This window comes from Festucalex cinctus, chromosome 1 (assembly GCF_051991245.1).
Source record: "Festucalex cinctus isolate MCC-2025b chromosome 1, RoL_Fcin_1.0, whole genome shotgun sequence".
Taxonomy (NCBI): domain Eukaryota; kingdom Metazoa; phylum Chordata; class Actinopteri; order Syngnathiformes; family Syngnathidae; genus Festucalex; species Festucalex cinctus.
The window spans coordinates 43,066,194-43,088,010 of NC_135411.1; the positions used below are offsets into that span (position 1 = coordinate 43,066,194).

The 21,817-nt window shown below is 39.0% G+C and overlaps 1 protein-coding gene across 1 annotated transcript in view; it reads left to right on the forward strand.

Annotated features, from left to right (window-relative positions):
* The window catches only part of pappa2 (pappalysin 2), a 58,224-nt gene that overhangs the window by 19,746 nt on the left and 16,661 nt on the right, over positions 1 to 21,817 (forward strand). Inside the window, exons 6-21 of the mRNA XM_077536444.1 lie at positions 1,204 to 1,343; positions 1,558 to 1,711; positions 2,438 to 2,630; positions 3,330 to 3,463; positions 4,533 to 4,715; positions 5,209 to 5,512; positions 8,184 to 8,312; positions 8,392 to 8,477; positions 11,545 to 11,741; positions 14,458 to 14,571; positions 15,277 to 15,412; positions 15,544 to 15,718; positions 15,850 to 15,915; positions 15,990 to 16,086; positions 16,593 to 16,770; positions 20,650 to 20,863. Of these exons, the coding sequence (XP_077392570.1) occupies positions 1,204 to 1,343; positions 1,558 to 1,711; positions 2,438 to 2,630; positions 3,330 to 3,463; positions 4,533 to 4,715; positions 5,209 to 5,512; positions 8,184 to 8,312; positions 8,392 to 8,477; positions 11,545 to 11,741; positions 14,458 to 14,571; positions 15,277 to 15,412; positions 15,544 to 15,718; positions 15,850 to 15,915; positions 15,990 to 16,086; positions 16,593 to 16,770; positions 20,650 to 20,863 (2,500 nt within the window). The remainder of the gene's footprint in view (positions 1 to 1,203; positions 1,344 to 1,557; positions 1,712 to 2,437; positions 2,631 to 3,329; positions 3,464 to 4,532; positions 4,716 to 5,208; positions 5,513 to 8,183; positions 8,313 to 8,391; positions 8,478 to 11,544; positions 11,742 to 14,457; positions 14,572 to 15,276; positions 15,413 to 15,543; positions 15,719 to 15,849; positions 15,916 to 15,989; positions 16,087 to 16,592; positions 16,771 to 20,649; positions 20,864 to 21,817) is intronic.

Here is a 21,817-nt window from a genome sequence, read left to right on the forward strand (position 1 = left end):
ACAAATTCCTAGTGTGTTTTTACTTACCCAATAAAGATGATTCTGATTCCTTTCCATTTGTTATTAGTTTAGTAAAAAGTCCAGTGCTGAACTGACTCCTGCAGTTTATTTGAACACTTTTTCAGAGTTTATATACAGTAGCTCGGAGCTCCATACTTTCCAGAGTTAAATCAGTACTTTTAAAATTGTTACATATTTGACACTGGTAGAGAGTACATTTTTAACTCACTAAGAAGGGTTAAATTAACACTAAAGGAGTAGAACATAACTCTTCTTAGACACTCTTAAAAGTTGACTCCTAAATGGTTCGCCTTGACTGGGATTATATCCCAAGTACGTAACGTAATCTGAATGTATTACGCTTGGAGAGTTCAAGGCTATTGTGAAGGAACGCGAAACAAATGCTATTGGGTAATGTGACTGTTTTTAAAGTTTTAGCAAATTTGTTGAATTTATTGATAGTATGATGAGGATTTTGTGTATAATTATATATTGTTGTTTGTCTTAAATTGTTATAACGAATAATGATTGCGTGTTTTTGGTGTCCCTATGGCCAGGCCACTCTTGGAAAATATATATATATTTTTTTCATCTCAATTAGTTTTTTACCTGGTTAAATAAAGGAATGCCCCAACCCACTGAGCTATCCAGCCACAACATCTGTCAGTTGCTCTAAATAAATTGAACGTGATCCAACGTACATCAGTGCAACAAAACTGTGGCATGTCATCATGCATTTCACTGCAGACAAGTCCAAATTTGTTTGAAGACCATCAACTTTAACCCAACTAATCAAAAACACCTCTTTCGAAGAGAGCATTTGAAGCATGTTACTGTTGACCACAGTCTCTTCTGTGTGTGAAAATGACTTCATGGGCCCAAACACCTTTTGTTTGATTGTCAGTGTTTCCCAGTGATAAGCAAGGAAAAGGAGGGAAATACATTGAGAATTGGAAGTGATTGTAAAAAGCTACTGTAACCTGGGTTAATACAAATGAGCATCTCACACCTTTTCCAGCGTAAACATTTGGGAGTTTTGTGTTAAGAAGGGAACCGTAGCGTTCATCCCTCTGGTAGAGATGAAGGGACTCAAGAGTTTAGTCAAACACTCTGATATGCCAACAATCAGTCTATTCACTACAATCTTGGTCATTGTACTGTAATACTTAAAGCTTAGTAAGAATATTTAGCTCTGTTCCTCAGGTGGAATGGTGCTGAACCCATCATACTTTGGCACAAGTGGACACCACAACACCATGATCCATGAAATGGGCCACATATTTGGACTGTACCATGTCTTCAAGGGAGTGAGCGAACGAGACTCCTGTGATGACCCATGTCAGGTGAAACTGCAATCTGAGCTTTTAATAAGACTTCGTTTACATTACATTAGATGGTTCTGCATTTTATTTATAGAGGAAAAATACTACCTGTTTTCAATAGTGAAAAATAAGATTAAATAAATTGGCTTTTCATGTATTGTCTGTGTAATGTAGACATGCTGGATAGAGCTTTACATTGACTTGTGTTTGTTTGTTCTGTCCTGTGTGTATGTAGGAAACAACCCCATCCATGGAAACTGGAGATCTATGTGCTGACACTGCCCCAACGCCCAAATCCAAAGCCTGCCATGATCCAGGAGCTGTTAATGATACATGTGGGGTTACCATGTATCAGGACACCCCTTATAGTAATTACATGAGTTACACAGGTGAGCAAATTGGTAAAAAAAAAAAGAAAAAAAAAGAGCGTAATAGGCAAGGCAAGTTTATTTGTATAGCACATTTCATACACAAGGCAACTCAATGTGCTTTACACAAGGAACGACAACACATAGGCATCAAGAAACAGTAGTTAACATTCAGAGGAAAAAAATAAATAAATAAAAATAGGTTACAAAATTTACTAAAAAAACATACAATAACAATCTTAAAACATTATTCAACAAACTTTAAAACATTTAACATAAGGGAGCTTAAAATAAAAAAATAAAAACCCCACTTAATTAAACCTGTTTAAAAGTCCCTAATCAAAGGTATAAGAAAAAAGCAAAGTTTTTAACCTGGATTTAAAAGCAATTACACTCGGGGCGGACTTTACTTCTGTTGGCAGCCTATTCCACTAGTTGGCCCAAGTCTGTAGATCTCAGAGCCCTGCTGGGTTTGTACTCAATCAGCATTTCTTGGATATATTCAGGACCCAAACCATTTAGTGGTTTATAGACGAGTAGCAGAACTTTAAAATCGATTCTACAGCTGACTGGGAGCCAGTGTAAATCCTTAATAGACAGTAATATGTTTGATCTATCGTACTTAGCACCTTCCTCTGAATATTTACCATACCAGCTACTGGATAAAGTTGATGAAGGTTGGAATTTGAACATAATCCCAAATGATTGCTTAATAAATGTTGTTTTTTTTTTTTAACTCTTTAATAGATGATAACTGCACCAATCATTTTACTCCCAACCAAGTTGCCAGGATGCACTGTTATCTTGACTTGGTCTATCATAACTGGTTGACGGAACGTCGACCTGGTGCCATTCCTCTGCCAGCAATGGTGACTGACCAGAGTCCCGATTCAGTCTCTATTTATTGGGTTGCACCATTAACGGGGCCACTCTATGAAAGGTACTAAACTGTGTTTTTCTATGTTTGATTGTTTTGTTTGTTACACTAATACCTGATTGTACTTTAAATTTAACATGACATCTTGAACAATTGTTTACAGGTATTCATGTGGGTATATCATTACACCTACATTGTGTGCTGTTATAGTATTTATATAATAAACCAGTTAAGTCAAATCACTAATGGCTAATGAATATGTGAAGATGTCAATTTCAAACTCATTATGCTATTGACAAAATTTAATTTGAATTACTTCATTTGCATTGGTTTACTTGCAGCTTTATGTGAATGTATCTAATTTTTAAAGAATGATAAATGCCACTTAAATGTAAAAAAGTTTAGATTTAGAATCAGTAAAACCTGCTATACCTTTAGAAACAAGTGAAACCGACAAAGCAGCTATAGCCAATTAGTGTTTCTCAATAGCAGCTTCAGCTAGTAGATACGTCACAACTAGGATTTACAATTGCTTCCCTTTTTTTTTGTTTTTCCCACAAATCAAGCCTCAAATGACTTCATGCATGCTAATTATTTGAACTAAAAGCTTTTGTGTGGCTTTGAATCAAAACATTTCTTGAAGATTTTGACCAGTATCCAAATTTTTCCTTGAATTCTGAGGTACGACTGTATGGCATTGTTGTTGTATCAAAAATGGCTCTATTATCGAGACAAGCAAAAATAGTTTCTCTCCAATCCTAGCTCCTCCTCCCATGTGGCTGCCGTCAACTGTGGGGAATGTGAGAAAGATGGTGTTTTCCACCAATATGCCTATGAGGCGACCTCACCTCGCATCTGTGACACGTCTGGCTACTGGGCACCTGATGAGGCTATTGGTGAGTCAAACAATTGTTGTTGGTTTACGTAATATACAGTGTTGTGAAAAGGTCTTTGTTTTTATTATGTACCTTTTTCATATTTATTTTGACGTAAATTAGTGAAGGTGGACAGATACTGCATGATTATGAAAAAATAATATCAATTTTCACGTAACTTTGTGGAGGGATGGTGTATGAGACAAGGAAGAACGAAAGATGATCTCATTCTGGATGAAGGTACAGATACAGTAATATATATTTTAGGAATGTTCGATTCCACTTTTTTTCAGACCGATACCAATACAAGTACTTAACTCTTGAGTAGTTACCGATACTAATACTACTAGTACTTTTAATACATGAAAAAAGACACATATATCCCAATATAGCATTTTTTTTCCTTGCATAAAATTAATGGTAATTTCCCCTTCTTGTAATTTTGAATTTCTAGTTCCTGATTGTAAAATGGCCACAAGAGGGAGTCTGATATTGGTATCAACCGCTGTCACAAGTACCTATAATGTACTTTGAAATGAGGCCAGGAATTGGACCGATAGCAATACCTGGTATCGGTACTCCCCAACCCCATCATGTTTTATACTTAAAAAATAAAATAAAATAAAATGTTTTTGTCACTGTGGAATCAATGCAACTCTCCCAATTGTGATGGGAATTCTGACTCTCTTTTTAGAGAAAAGGTTCTTTTGGCTCGGCTCACTGAACAGAGCCTGGTCTTATATCCCAAACAGCTGTTCAGATTTTTTGTTGTATAAATTAATTTATTACCAGAAATAAAGAACATAAGCATATGCATTTAAAAAAATGTTTGGTATTAAATGTACCTTTATTAATTTGCTCTACATAATGATGCAAAAAATATTAAATTCAAAAATCTCAACTATTTACAATTGAAGTCTTAATACTTCACTGACAGGCCAAGTCTGGCCTGCAAGCCATACATTGGACATTCCTGGTCATGTCTATATGGAATAATCAACACTCAACTGATGGCCCGTGAGACCAAGTCAAAATACTGCATGTTACATAAGAAAGCAAATATAATTTTTGTGTTGTTTTCGAACTCCAGGTCCACCCGATGTTGAGCAGCCATGTGAGCCGAGTCTCCAAGCGTGGAGTCCTGAACTCAGCCTTTATGATGCTAATGTAACATCACCTTGTCCTGAAACGGAGGGTTGCACCCTTACACTGAACTTTCGCTATCCCATTGTCCCACATACTCTTACTCTCTGGATAACATATGTCTCAACAAGTAAGTCTCACTTTGTACAGTGGACAGACTATGACAACACAAAACACACGCAAAATTGCAAAATTCTATGCTTTCAAACCTGTGGGAGTTGATAGAAGGCTTTGTTTTTTTAGAAAGACTGCCCCAGTTCAAATCCATAAAGGCATGCTTAGGTGACTTTTGCATGGGAAAATAGTATAGTCCAGAAGTATTTGGACTGTGACAGCATTTATATGATTTTACCTTCGTATATCACCACAATTTATATGTTGTGGTATGCAGGATATGTCTGGTAAAATGCCCCATTGTGCACTTAAATCACAACTTGACAAAGTCAAATCTTCTGGTGGTGTATATCAGTGAAATCATAAAATCCTGTCATTTTCCAAATGCTTTTGGACCTAACAGTATATCTGCTATGTACAACATACATAAGTGTCAAAACCAAACGCTATTTAGCATTCATGTTTAAATGAAGTGTATTCATCAAGTCCGTTCATCTACCACTTCTCAGATAATCCTGCTATTGCTGACATAGAGCTGATAACAGACACAGGTAAAACTATCAACCTTGGACCACAGCATGTCTTCTGTGACATGCTCTTCACCCTGCGCCTCGATACCAACAATGTTGCCATCAGTGCCATAAAGCTCTGCACCTTTGATGAGAAGATGGAGATTGATGCCGCAATGTTGTCTTCTGGCCCCGGGAGTCATTTCTGCTCTGGCTGTCAACCTTTGCTGTATCGGATTCACCGACGGCCATCCTTCACCAAAAAATTGCCATCACCTCAGACTCAGCAGACGTTCACGGACAGGTGACATTTTAGTGATTATTGATGTATGACGCAATATTTCAAAGCTGACAAAAACATTAAGGTGAAGGTAAAGGTAAGTCAAGGCCAATTGCAAGTTGTTTTAGTCTATATTTTATTTTTCTATTAAACATTTTCCGTTCAGGAAAATTATTCACAGTTGCAATTATTTCTTTTAAATTGAATGAATAATGTTCATAATCTTGTTCTGTATCAGGCTTTCGTGGTGAAAAAAAAGACCTAAGCCAAAAGGCACATCTCTCGGTTTACCTGTCGTTCTACATTCCTCCGTTCATCTATTGTCATGAACTCTGCATGGTGACTAAAAGAACAAGATCCCGGATACAAACAGCCAAAATGAGTTTCCTCCACAGTGAGTGCACAGTGAGTGCAGTTAGATATAGGGTCATTCAGGAGGAGCTCATAGTAGAGCTGCTGTTCCGCCGCGTCAAGAGAGGCCAGTTGAGGTAGCTCGAGCATCTGATCAGGATGCCTCCTGGACACCTCCTGAGTGAGGTGTTCCAGGCACGTACCATTGGGAGGAGACCCCGAGGTTCCCCGACACCAGATGACTGAACGAAACTAAAAATGTTGTAATGTTGTAATCAAATCATTGAAAGTCAACATGTTGAAACAGTTTAAGCAGGAAGGATAACTGTTGCAGTATTGGAAAATGATCCTTGTTAGTTGTGAGGTGGGGTTTGTTTAGGGCAATTATGTGTGAACAAAAGCTAAATGAAACAACACCATGTTCAATGAAAAACTAAGTTCTGAACCAACATCATTATAAATATGAAGATAATAAGACAAGGTTACAAAGCTATATATGCTAACTAAGCACATTCATTCCACCAACTGATGTTAAACATAACACTAGTCTGGCAACGCCATCAGGTTTTGTTGGTCTTTGCGCCAGAGGTGCAGGCACTTATCTGTATCAAATATGAGAGGTTAGCGACATCGTGACTGAGAATGCTGATTCCTTTATAATTATTGACACTTTCCATGAAATTTGTCCTCCATGAAATAGAATGTAAGCACTGTTCAATAATCAAATAGTTAAAATAAATTTAAATAATTACAATTATATAGTTTCCAAAGGATAAGTCTCATGAGGTTAAAATGTTTTTATCATCTAAAAACAAAAAAAAAAAACCTGCCATGTTATCTGTTCACAAATGACCACAAATGTATGTTTATTTTCTGGTTTTCTGGTACCTACTATGTGGAAATAGAGTTATGAGGAACTGAAGATCTGTTTGGGCTTGATGTGTTGACAGTCTGGGAGAATAGTGATTTTGGCAGGGACAGAGGAAGAAGCAAGAAAGGATTAATTACAGGTGATAACCTGAAAAGGGAATGTACTAAATTGTAAAAGATAAGAATCAAGAAAAAAGATCACAAATTAAGTGGTGCAAGAAGGGTCGGGGTGGGATGAGAAGTATCAGGAAGGAACAGCAGCGTAAACGCCAACATATTTTGAATCAGAGCCAACTGTGGAATCAAAGGCCATAAACACCAGTGACTGCTTGGATTTAGTCTGGCAATTTATGACTTCAGTAGCTGTACTGTGGTCAAAACAGACAGGCAACAAAAAAAGTTTGTGTTTTGATTTATTATACTGATTATGAGTCTTGCAACCAGTCCAAGGTGTACCCTGCATCTTGTCCAAAAGTCAGCTGAGATAGGCTGCATCTCACTTCCGACCCTAATAAGGACAATTTGTATAGAAAACAGATGGTGAAAATGGTGGTTATATCGATTTCGATTACTCAAGGGGAATTCATTCTGCATATTTTTGTAAATTTTTGTTGCACACCACCCAGAGAACCCGACCACATCGTACTGTCGGCAAGACGTCATTGTGAATGTTAGATGAAACCAGTGCTGTTCTGCTTGATCTAAGCTTGTAGTGGTTTGTTGCCTTGCACAAGCACACCCAAACAATTGCGAGGATACGGACGAGCATCTCTCCAACAACTAGCCTACTTGCTTACTTACTTATTGGTTTTCTTGTCTGCAGCTGGACTTGAACAGTGATCCTCCAGTTGCAAAGTGCAAGTCCTAACCGGAAGCACGATGGGGCGTAGAAGCCAGTCTCCAAATGGCTACTCCACAGTGGCCAATTTTATGTCATCCGCAAGCGTAACTCTTGCAATTCCTTTAAAATGTACATTGCACGCACCGACCATGCGCGGGAGCACCTCTCTCAGGCGCTTATATATATATATATATATATATATATATATATATATATATATATATATATATATACTTAAACAAATAAAGTGTACTGTAATAAAAATGTAAAAGAAAATAAATACTGTGGCGTTATATACAGTATGTAGCTGAATAGACCCTGAAAGCAGTTGATGGCTGACAGTGAAAAGTTCAATATCTCATATTTCATCTTCTTTCTTGGGTTGGTAAGGTCCTTGAATATAGCAAGATGACATATTGAGGGCTACATTGACTGGGCAATATATTGAGATTTTTTTTATTTTTTTATTTTTGAAGGATTAGGAATTAATTCCAAGGCATATTCTGCCCAACATTCATAACAATGGTTGATTGAAATGTGTGAATGTGTTTCATGTGGAAAGCTGTTGTGTAGCTGGACTTGTAACTTCATGCAGCCATACATCTAATCCCAAGTCAATGTCCTTCTCTCCAGATCTGTAAAAAAGGGAGAAAGGTATGAGTACATGATTCAGGTGGAGATTGATGGTCTTCTCAGTGATTCTTCCCCGTCCCTTTTTTACACTCATGGACAGCCCTACTGCGGAGATGGTGTCATTCAAGGGTATGCACACTTTAATGACTACTATGTGAATATGCAATCTATAAAGAATAAGTCAGCAGTGACTGGATTGTCTCTTTAGGGCAGAAGAATGCGATGATGGTAATCTGTTAGATAGCGATGGCTGCTCTAAGAAGTGTCACAAGGAGAAGGGCTTCAACTGCATTGGTGAGAATCAAGAGGCATCGTTAACACTGTTTATTAATATAAGCACATTAAGCTGTTTATCTTGGTTGGGATTCTTGATCTATTTGGATGCCAATTTATCCATCCATCCATCCATCCATCCATCCATCCATCCATCCATCCATCCATCCATCCATCCATCCATCCATCCATCCATCCATCCATCCATCCATCTTCTACTGCTTATCCAAGGTCGGGTTGCAGGGGCAGCAGCTTCAGGAGGGAAACCCAGATTTCCCTCTCCCCAGCCACTTCAACCAGCTCCGCCGGCGGGAACCCAAGGTGTTCCCAGGCCAGCCGAGAGACATAGTCTCTCCAGCGTGTCCGGGGTCATCCCCGGGGCCTCCCGCCGGTGGGACATGCCCCGAACACCTCTCCAGGGAGGTGTCCAGGAGGCATCTGAACCAGACGCCCGAGCCACCTCAGCTGGCTTATTATGAACAGAATCGGTGATAAAGGGCAACTTTGGCGGAATCCAACCCTCACTGGAAACGAACCCGACTTACTGCCGGCAATGCAGACCAGACTCTGGCAACGGTTGTACAGGGACCGAACAGCCCGTATCAGGGGGCCAGTACCCCGTACTCCCGAAGCACCCCCCACAGGACTCCCCGAGGGACACGGTCGAACGCCTTCTCCAAATCCACAAAACACATGTGGACTGGTTGAGCGAACTCCCACGCACCCTTGAGTATCCTACTGAGGGTGTCGAGCTGGTCCACTGTTCCACGGCCAGGACGAAAACCACACTGCTCCTCCTGACTCCGACATTCGACTTCCTGACGGACCCTCCTCTCCACCTTACCAGGTAGGCTGAGGAGTGTCCTCGAAGCCGCCCGGAAGTCGTTTTCCATGGCCTCACCGAACTCCTCCCATGTCCGAGTTTTTGCCTCAGCAACCGGCCAGCCGGTACCTGTCAGCTGCTTCCGGAGTCCCACAGGCCAAAAAGGCCCGATAGGACTCCTTCTTCAGCTTAACAGCATCCCTTACCAGCGGGTTCGAGGATTGCCGCCACAACAGGCACCGACCACCTTACGGCCACAGCTCCGATCGGCCGCCTCAACAATGGAGGCGCGGAAAATGGCCCATTCGGACTCAATGTCCCCCCCCCCCCCCCCCGGGACAAGGGAGAAACTGCCAGAGGTGGGTGTTGAAACTCTTTCTGACAGGGGATTCCGCCAGACGTTCCCAGCAGACCCTCACAATACGTTTGGGTCTGCCAGGTCGGACCGGCATCTTCCCCCACTATCGGAGCCAACACACCACCAGGTGGTGATCAGTTGACAGCTCCGCCCCTCTCTTCACCCGAGTGTCCAAAACATACGGCCGCAAATCCGATGACACGACTACAAAGTCGATCATCGAACTGCGGCCTAGGGTGTCCTGGGATGCCAATTCAGCTGTATTAAAAAAGGAAAACATAAGAAGAGGAAGTGAACCTTTTAATACATTCCTGAAGGGTTCCTTGTAGACCAGGGGTCACCATTTCCAATCCTCGAGGGCTCCTACCTGTTTTGGATGTTTACCTCCTCCAACACACCTGATTCAAATGATCAGGACCATTATCAGGTGTTAAATAAATAAATAGATAGATACAATAGATAGATAGATAAAATTTGCAGTGATCACCCAGCACAACCAAAGTTAAACAAAACAGCAACCAAGATCATCGATTACTAATTATTTGACAACGGCAAGGTAATTTTTTTTTCCCCCAATGTGAAGCACACTTTTAGGATGTAAGACATTTTTCATAGCATGAGCTTTTCTGCAAGTCCAGTACCCAGAAGACAGACCTGTTAACAAATGCTGTTTGAACAAGTTTAATTTCGTGAAGCAAGTAGCAGAGAAAACTTTCACTTTCTTGGGTGAGTTGTGCCATAACACGTTTCATGTTTGACAATAACATTTAATATAACACAGATTGAAATCATTATAGCATCAACAATTCTGTACAAAACATTTTAAGCCAATTACTCTCACTTTACACGTTTTTTCGCCTAACCCTGTTAGAAAAGTTGGCGAGATTATCCATATTTTTTTTTCATCATTAAAAGGAAATAACTCTGCATGGTTCATGTATCAATTGAGTGAATTGTGAATTGAATGAATTAACAATCAAAGTTTATGATTAAATATTTGTTGTCTGACTTACAGTTTTGTGCAGCATGAAATTAATTGTACTTTAAATGGAGTACACAATCTGTTGTCCAGTGCTTCTGTACTGCTTATAAAAATTACCATTCAAAATATACAGGTATTTAAATTTTCAGACTATTTGATGTATTTAGTGACCAAATCAGATTTAAGGCCAACTGTATAGCCATAATGTACATTTCATATACTGTAACTCATATTACTCCATATGATAGGGCTGTAACATTCACGTCAGTTCATTGTGTACTAAGTCTCTTGCCCAAAGTCAACTGGGATAGACTTTAGCGGATCCATGACCCTGATGAAGATAAGCATATAGAGAAAGGATGGGCATTCAAGGAAAACATGAAAGATGTCTAATGCTACACAAATAACCAAACAAGCATCAATTAAAGTGCAGTGATACAATGTAAATAAACACAAATATTGAACAATAAAACCGTTTAGTTTCTCCAGCGAGGAATAAATGGTTCAGGAAATGGATGAGTGGATGGAAATGGTTTACTTGGCCTCGGCTGATATTTTGTTCTCTTTTTTTTATTTTTATTTTTTATACTGGCGTGCGTGACACATATCTGAATTGTGCACTCGTGAACCTTGCGGTGTAAGTCCAGCCATTATGACAACTGAGCAAAATTGTCCTAGTGTGGTCTTCATATTAATTGAAGTTGAAACATTTATTTCTTGGAGTTATTTAGTGTCTATTGTCACAAAGGCTGATATTGTAGACTTGACGTGGCTACCATTAACTGTGGCCAACAAAAATACAATTTAGATTTGCTCAGATTTGGTTCGCTGACAGACAGATTTGGATAAAATGTCCTGCCAGATTTATAAATCGGGCTATTTATTCTTTAATAAATCCTCCTTTCCTATGCTCTTTTTCCAATAGGTGAACCCAGCCAATGTTACGTTTTTGATGGGGATGGCGTGTGCGAAGAGTTTGAACAGGTTTCCAGTGTTCAGGACTGCGGTTATTTTACACCTTTGGGTTACACAGACCAGTGGGCATCTACTGCTACAGCTTCTCATCAGGACCCTGCCCACTGTCCTGCCCACGCTGCCACTGGCGAACCATCATTTAAAAAAGTATGAGACATAAACCGTATGATTGTAAACGCCACATGAGACCTTTTGCAACACATTAATTACCTACACTTGTTAGATGCCGGCTGCTTTTATTAAAAAAAAATAATAAAAAAATTATAATAAATCTGCTCGCAACGTGCAATGGAATGAACACTTAACAGACCACTAAAAACCTCCATAACAAATAAAAAACACAATGGATTCCTAAAGTACATGTCCTACTCTACTGCCTAAAAGAGGTTCCCCAAGTAGCAGGCAAACACGTCAAGGAGATATTGAGAAACAATGCAGTTTTACTTTAAGGTGAAGGTGTCCGGAACGATACCCATAAAGGCAAAAAAATAAATAAAAATCCCCACACAAAAAAATAAATTTCTACAGAACCCATGATCTGACTTTCAAATTTTTGGTTGTGTTGTGCTCAGGTTGAAGTGGCCATTCCTTCCAGTCTCAGTTTTTTTTGGGAACGCTAGTCACGATGCTAAAGCTACATGAGCTTGAATCTTGAAAACATGTGAAGTCATCTTAGATTTTGAATAGATCCCTATCTGTTCAATTATGTTTGTTCACCTAAATATGTATGTTACAAATAATGTCTAAATTGTGATCTCCTGTGATTTTCAAAGTTGGGTATCCGATCCTGATGTACAGAACATATAGTACCGGGCTTGAAATGTTGATTTTGTGTCTCATATTCATCTTTTGCTGTCAAACACCAATATTTTCAACCCCCCCCAAAAAAAGGCTATCACAGTAATTTTTAGGGGTGTCCCGATACACCTTTTTCCACTTTCGATCCGATACCGATATTTCAGCCTCAAGTACTGTCCGATACCGAAATCAGTCCGATACCATATCAGTAGGGGTGTCCCGATGCAACGCTTTCTACCTCCGATCCGATACCGATATTTTAGCTTAGAGTACTGTAAATTAACAACATCAGTCCGATACCATATCAGCAGGAATGATACGTTTGCTTTAGTATGAAATGTTTGAAGAAACTTGAAGTGTTATTTAAATAAGGAATAATCAGCACCTTAAGTATGAGAAAATATGACCCGTTTATTCCTAAATTTGGATTACCTAACTGCAACAATAAGTATGTCGTGCATTTTAATAAAATAAATACAAAATAAAGGACCTTGAGAATTAAACAAAAACAAATTATACTCTTTGAAGTTCAATATATATATATATATATATATATATATATATATATATATATATATATATATATATATATACACACACACACACACACACACCTACACACACACACACACTCAGTGTATGGTCACTATGGTGGGAACAGCGGGCGGGACAAAAAAAAATTATAACCAACACAATATTGGCCACTCTCTCACTGCTCAACGTGTCCCAAGCTCCAATTTAAAATAAATAAAAATGAAAATGTAACTATAATACAAGTAGAAAAACAGTTGGTTAATTTCACTATTCCTCCATCTTCCCTTTCTGCAGACCAAGCATAATGTGGAGATTCTTTTTTTAAGAAGAATGAGCATTTCAGCATGCCGCCCCGTCAGCTTGCTTCTATACTATGCTCCTCTATGATAAATGAAGTTGCTCTGAGCTCCAGATGTCCGTGGTGAAGCTAACAGCGTTAGCATTTGCCACATAAGCCGCTACAATGTTCCCTCGTTTTCCGCTGGGGTTAGGTTCCAAAAAATACCCGCAACAAATGAAATCCGCGAAGTAGTTAGCTTTATGTTTTACAACTCTTATAAATGTTTTAAGGCTCTAAAATCCCCGACCGCACAATTTAGACACTTTTCTCATTGAGGCATTTACATGTTCTCACATTTCTCTCTTGTTCAAACATTGACAATGTTCAAACCTTCATAAATTTTATAAAATGGGTATATTACTGTAAAAAAATATGCAAAATTGCACTTAAAAAAAAACCACGATACAGCGAGACCGCGAAAAGTGAACCGCGTTATAGCGAGGGAAGACTGTATACACCTTTGAACGTCACCATGCACCCGCGCTATAGTTTTATCTACGAAATAGTGGCGGCTCGAAATAACGTAGCGAGGCTTGAGGTGCTCAATTACATTTAAAGCCGACATTACAAACGATTGACAGGCTGGCCATCAAGCACAATAAATTAAGCGATCTTTTCAGTGATACTTACGTGAAGCCTTTTTGCCGTCCCGTGGGAGTTTCTTACGGTGTGAAAATTCCGATAGCGTTGGCTGTCTGATTATTCGCCTCGGTTCTCTTCTCAAAATCCTCATGCTCTCGTTTGTGATACTTTTTCAAATGCTTGATGTGGTTGGTTAGATTAAACTTCTCCCTTTATTTTCCACCATGGGGAACTTCGGCTTTTGACAAATGTTGCTGTCCGCTGTCTTTTTCTTTTTTTCAATGAAAAATACTCCCACACTGTTGACATTCTCTCTTCCTCGGTTAGCTAAAAGCTAATTCACATGCATGCTTGTTTGTTTGATCACGTGAGCGCTGGATGCTCGTTGCAGACGCTGCCGGATAGAAAATCAGGAGCGGAAGCTGGAATGGACTGTTTATATATATGTGTGCAAATATCGGATATTTTTGGACATGGACAGAAAAAATTCCGATACTGGTTTTTGGCTGATATCGGACACAGATCCGATATCAGTATCGGATCGGGACACCCCTAGTAATTTTGGAAGCGAATGTATAAAACCTGCTGTATATATTTTATTCTGTAAAGCTCTGTAGGTACCAGTACATGGATGTGAGTGAAAAACTGCCCACTGATGCATGGTACCCTTGCACAGCTCATTCTGACGAAAGTAATGACCTAGAACATCCATTTTGGCTGAAGGTAAGCCTGTCTACAGACATGTTGTAAATGTTCTTCCTTTTCGGTGTCTTTAATCATGTTAGTCACTTTTTAAGTCATACAAGTCAAACAAATCATTTTCCAGATCGTTCAGTTTGGCATATTTTATATTTTTGTTTCAAAGTTTTATTCATCCCTGTTAGAACATTTTGTTTTCGCTGCTTCTTTATCGTTTTGCATTGCAAAAGTCTGATCTTGGGGTGAACATGAGTGTCACATTGATTCCTGAAAACATTAACATCTGCTTGTTTATGTTCCCTTATATTTTTCTCTCCATGAAATAATGTGTTCATACTTTTTAAAAATAACTTTCCCAATTCCTCCCAGATTGATGGGCAGCAACGTGTCTCTCTAAAAACATTGCCAATCTCTCATTAATAGCATTGTGATAAATGCACATCTGAAAGCTTCATTCTGGTTTTAGTTAAGTGACTTAAAACTGGCTGAATGATAGCGGGATGGAAAGGGAGATAAATTGGTTGTGTATTGGATTGGATTGGATTGGATTAGTGTTCTAACAAGCTTGCTTCCTATATTGCAATCAAAGAGTTGCTAGTGGACCGTGTTGGTAGGAAAAACATCAATATTGAGGGCTTTCTCATCCTTCCTTCCTCCTCTGAACATGTTTGCTTATGAATATCTTTATTCGACAATATATTTGAAATGTTTTTATGACTACCTTTACAGGTGGGATTTGCCCATTCTGGAGTGGCAGCTTCTGTCATGGTGTATCTGGCTTCAGATGGCTCATGGAGTGGGGAACACTGTCAGAGGACTGCTACAATCCTGCTTTCTGATACTATTGGAAATAATCATTCATTAGGTGATTTTAAGAACTTGTATGTAATCATTACAAAAGATGTTTTTTAACAGTAGGATTAAGACGTCACTGTCGCATATGGCACATTTGCATCTGCATTGTACCTTCAACTCAATGACGTATTTCCATTTAAGGCACACATAACCTCTCATGCCAGCGGAATCCATTGGTGGTTAATGTGACCCATGACCTCTCCCAGCCTTTCTTCCTCACCTCATCTGTCATCCTCCTCTTCTCCTCCTCGTCTGTGGCAATCGGTGGCATAGCCCTGAGGACATCCTGCCACTTCAGCACCTTCGCCGTGACTGGGTGCGCATCAGAGGGTGGGCTCTCCCACAGCTACCTACGTACAACACACTAAATACTGCAACAATATCAATGTGAATATATTGAAACTGAATATTAAACCATGAAGATGTTTGTCCTGTGTTCTGCAATAGCTGTTTGAGACAGACATGTCAAATGGACAGCTGCAGTCCTCCCCAGATAGAGCATGCGTTTGTCAGGTAGCCTCTGTATAATAAAATGAAAATATATTTGTAAAGTGCACACTGACCTAATTAGAAATGTGTCCTTGCAGGTGTGTAGGAGGCGGGCAGTCGTCTCACTGCACTGTTCAGTGTCACCTTGGTTACAGCGTCACTGTCCTAAATGGGAGGGAAATCCCACCACACCAGGTACAATGAATAACAGATTTTGTTTCACAGTGTTACATGCCATATACTGTAATTCATGTACACATTCTAAATACAAGGGGACAATTCCAGCGAAATGATGTTTTCTGTCATCAGTGCTGTCAGCATTTGTGGCATTTAAAATGACTTTGCAGAGGAAATTGTGTAAAGCACGTCAAGCAGGACATGATTGTAAAATTTCAAGCTAACGTTTATGAGGTGAGGGGTGTTTCAGAAACTGTATTGTGAAGTAATATTGGCTTCAAATGGATGGCAAGGAGTGACAGCTGCCACCTTTACACAATGCCTTCCCACCCCAAGTGGTCACCCCTACAGTTGACAATGAATCTATCAATACTACATTAAAAGTTGTATTATAAATGGAATTCTCTCCATAGTATGTTATAAACATTTCAAACACATTTAGAATGTCTATTGTCCATTGCAAGGTATAAAATATTATTATGATTCTACTATCCCTCTCACTTTTGTGCCTCAACTTTTTCCAGAGACAGACAGACATGGAGTGTTTTCATGGTTTATGGAATCGCGCAGTTATCTGCCAGCCTGTCGACTGCGGCCTGCCAGATCAGTCTCATGTCTACCACGCCATATTCAGTTGTCCCTGGGGAACCACCTATGGAAAGCAATGCTCCTTTACTTGTGGTTCACCAGCCATTCTTCAAGGTGAAACCGAACTTTTTCCAGTATGATTTGATGTATTGTTAAGTGAATACCGTAGTTTGTCTTGTAAATAATAAGCTTCAGCTACACAGTGAGACAGAAAAAAGCCACAACTCTTGTCGTCAAGTTGTCAGCAAATCTGTCCAAAACTAGAATGGACTATACTGTAGATGCCTAGACACATAGCTATGGCGATCTTATTGGATGGGGCAAGTTCCCATCAAAGGCAGGAGCAACTCAGATCGGCTGGCGCTGGACTAGAAATAATGACGTTGGCTTCCATGTTAACTCCGTTTTAATGTTATTGGCTGTAGGCAGAGCGGACTGACCATCGGGAATTTGGGGAATTTCTGGAATGGGCGATTCATTTTCAGGCCAATCCACAGAATAAAGAATGAGACAGAACCGTTATCACAATAAGCAGCCGCTGTAAAAAGTGTGCCGCCCGCAGATCCACCTACTGTACATCCGCCATCTTGATTTGTTGAGTGAGCATCGCGATCCACAGAAGCAGAGCTTGCCTTATTCTATGTCACGAACACAGTAAAAGCAGAATAAATTCCACATAAAAATTGCAAGTTTCCAATAAATCAACATACTTTTCATAGTTTGCCTTTAATTGCATTTTTGAAACAGAGAATATCTGCAAATTGTACGGTCTACCACGATATGGAACTGTACAGCACCAAAAATGCTTGTCTATTGAAATCCATCCGATGTATTTTCAAGGTGTGCATTTGCCTGGACATGGAGCAACGTAAACAATTGATGACGTTGCAGTCATTTCTGTACCATTTTTTGTCATTTATTAGATGATCCATCATTCATTTTAGGTTTATTTGTCAAAATCAATCACAATATTGCAATAACTTGAACTTGGAAGCGAATCGTCTCTCAACCAAACAAAATGGCCGCCACGGATATCGCCGAGGTTCGCCGAATTCACTAGAAAGCACCAATTGACGCTTCTACTCTCATTCTCATTTGTCGTCTGGTGTGCACCTTGAAAAAGTGGCACATCGTGACTTTCGTGCCGGTGCAAGCCTCATTTGGCGCAGGTGGTATAAGACCATTTTGTTGAATTTGATCGAGCCAGATTTGGCGCTTAGTGTGTGGTGAATGGCATTGTATTTCATTCATAAATAACAACAGCGTGGGACAATCGTTTTGAGTCACTGTAAAAATAAATTATTTGAAGAATTATTATCATTATCAGCTTAAAATATTTTAATAACCCCGCGAGTTAAACCACCTGCAGTATTTCAACCTGCTTTTTGTGAGTCTACAATCGAATCTACTTTTTGTCACCAAATTGCAAGATGCACTGGGGGCGCATCAGCCAAAACACCCAGCAAGACGCAATGAAATCCCAAAAACGTTGTCTACAGTTGCCCTGGCACGAACATGAAGATATGTTGCCGAGCATATGGGTGCCTGGCTATGAAAATAATGCCCCTGAAAAGGATTTCTAAATAATTGTATTCTGTTGTTATTTATGTTTTACACTGCATCCTACCTCCAGTAGAATTGGGGTTTGTACAATTTTTCCAGAAAAAAGTTACAGACGAAGCAAATGTAAATGAATATTAATCGCCACTTCTGGCTGCGGCACAGTGATTGGGAAACACTGATGTGGAGTGCGTGGGAAATCGTCTGTGGAACACAGAGTATTGTCGTTATTTGGGCTTTTATGGCTTCTTCTGTGATGGGCTCATTAATCTTCATTGGTGTAACACAAGAAGGCAGACAAAATTAATTTAGAGTTCTACAGAACCATTTTGTCTGCCAATTAAAGAAAAAAAAGATGCACCAAAATTGATTCATGCAGCAACATGACGGCCCAAATCACAATGCCAAAATAATGAATTTAATCAGCGGCAAGAGTTTTATCTAAATCAACTTCTATCAATCAATCAAGCAAACAATCAAACCTTTATTTATATAGCACCTTTCATACTTTAAAAGCACACATTGTTCTTCACAGATGATAAAAGAGACAAACACGTAACTCACCCACCTGCAGTCTATGGCCCCTTGGGATACCCAACACCCGTGTGTGAATATAGTTGTAGTTTAAAAATAAATAAATAAATAATTAAATAAAATAAAAAATCCTGCAACACAACCCCACCCCCCAGTCCCCAGACGTTGCTCAGGGAACAACCAGTCATGGCTCAGATTTAGAAAACAGGTGAGCTGTGCTTGGCTGTTGCCTGAGCCTGATTATCAGTTGTAAAGAAAATTTTGACTTCCTCTTTAAGGCTGCTGTTATTGAGTTTAAAATATTAAACTGTTTTGGGATCATATTTTGTGGTGTATTTATGGTTTACTTTAAACTATTAATGCACATAGTTATAAACCTTTTGGGGGGCAGTCACTTTATTTCGATATTTGTGATTGGGATGGACGTGTTCCTCGAACAAAATTACTGTCAATCCCCTGCAGAAATTAAATCTGAAATGTTGGTCTGTTTTCTCATATTCAACTTTTAATGTTGAACCCAAATGTTTTCAGTCTGCAGAAAAAAAAAAGAAAAAAAAAAGAACAATTTACTTCACTGTTCCAATTCTTTTGTTTTGTTGTTGTTGTTTTAACTTAAAATTTGTAGCTTTCAGCTAATTTTCCTCCATGCTAATTAGTGTTTGATTTCCTGTTACTACACATTTTTATGCAAATTATAGCCTCCATTGCCTTTTGTCAGATATACCCAATTTTCTTCTTTGAGGATTTAGTACATTCTTGAAATGATCAGAATGAACAAATATGATGCACGCTAACTTGTCTGTGGGTGACAAGCCGCAGCGAATGCTCAAATGTCATTGTGGAGTCAGCAGTATGACCCTAGTTTTGTGATCTGAAAACAGATTGTACAGATATAATTTAATTTGTGGCTTTTGGTTACTTATTTTGGAGGCCATTCCACATCAACAAAGACCGGTGTGCTTGTCACGAGTCACGAGAATATATCCAACACCAAGTACAACTAATAAACTTGGATCATACCACTGCCAGCATGTTTGACCCAACACTTGTATGATCACTTTTGAACATTCATAGTCTCCACTTATATTCAACATTTTCATGTTCCACGCAAAGAATGCAAAAATATGTTATTTTTGGGCCTTGCAAAGCATTTAGTTGTCCATTCTTTATTATCACAAGGCTAAGCTTTAAAGGAAAACAAGAACGTTAACTGAGACAAATCAGTCCACGATGTGACCTACTTGTTCCTCCGTGTACTACTTTGTCTTAAAGTTTGATTTTGCAGAATTTGTGGTTCCTGTCTTGGTTTTAGAAGAATCCACACATTCTTACAAGGCATACAGCGCAGACCAGTTTGGATGAGGATCATGACAGTCATGCAGACGCAGTGACGCATAAGTGCCACAAGGGCACACAAGGACAATAAACGGGATAAAAAAACAAAACAAACCAAAGGAACATTCTAAACCAATACAAAGCATTGCAGCATTTAAATGTTTAGCAGTTGTTGTCTCACAGCAAAATGGTTGTGGCTTCAAATGTGTAATGACCCGTGGAATTTTATGTACCTTAATTTTCAGGGTTTCGGTAGTAACAAAATGTGCGATTTGTAAATACAGCCATCGTTTTCAGTGAAAATATTTTGAAGTCATTTACTGCCTCAAGTCTGGAGCTCAATGACATCACATCATCAATAAACAGCAATGAGCCTTTTAATGAAGGTTGAGATGTGCCAGACAGAGAGAAAGAATGGAATAAAACAAAAACAATATCAAACAAGAACAGCAACTACTATTTTATAGTGTTTTATAAAACTAATTAGTCATTTATATTTCACCCTGCCTACCCCCTTTCCCCCTCTCCTATATCTCCTGTCTTTCCTCTCCTCCCTATTCTTAGGGGACAATGACAGGTTGATATGTTTGGAGGACGGTCTGTGGTCTTTTCCAGAGGCTTACTGTAAGATCGAGTGCCCAGAGGTTTCAAACATCCCCAATGCCACGCTGCTCACGGCAGAGTGCCTGTCCTCAAGCCATGATGTTGGCTCCATCTGCCGTTTCAAATGCAACCCAGGATTCTATGTATTGGGGAGTCTCAAAAAGAAGACACCGAGGTGAGTGTTTTGCTACTTTTGGTGACAATAGTACTTTGGCATTTCTTAAAAAAACAAAACAACAACAACAAAATACACGTGTATGTAAAAGAGATTTCACAATTGTCTTGCGAGAATAAAATAACCATAAGACATTTTCATGCGTTTTCATCTTTTAGTAGCTAAAGTGCTGAATGGTGGATTTACATAAACAAAGTAACAACCCGTAAATCCCTAGTTAATGAAATCAATCAGCATGATAAAATCCAAAGATGTGATTGATCTTGTGTACATTCACAATGCAATATACTCACATCAAAATCCACAGGAGTATGCAGTACTTAAATACTACATACCGTAATATAATAAGTATATACATGTGCACAGTTTTAAAAAAGTGTTTTATATCTATGATCAGCATTAAGTTACAGTGTATACAACAGGCTCACGTTGCCATCCAGTAAAATGTGAACCACATCTCATACCATCATTAAAAAGAAACACATCATGCCAGGTTTGTACCCTGCTTCAGATGAACTAAGCCGTCCCTCGTTACATGGTTCATTCTGTTTTGATAGCATGTTGAGTTCATGTGTAAAATATGCTGTAAAGCTTCATGACCGTGCTGCTCTTAATGGCATCTTATTAAATATTAACAAGCGTTTATTGTGATATGAAACCAATGAAATATAGATTCATTGTTTTAATTTCCATTTTGTAAGGTGAAAAACAACTTCAAGTAAAGATCTGTTTTCAGCTTGGTATGTTTATGAGTTTCTCTTTCTCATGCAATTGCTTAAACATTTTAATACCCCTGATGCTTTATTAGTTTGTGTGAAAGCGAACAGCAGCAGCTGTGAAAGAGCTCTAAACAAGCTTTCTTGCCTTTGACACATGAACCCATATAACTTAATGCTATAGCACATACTGTTGCATGCACACACTAGATGCTGTATGATGAAAATGTGTTTTACT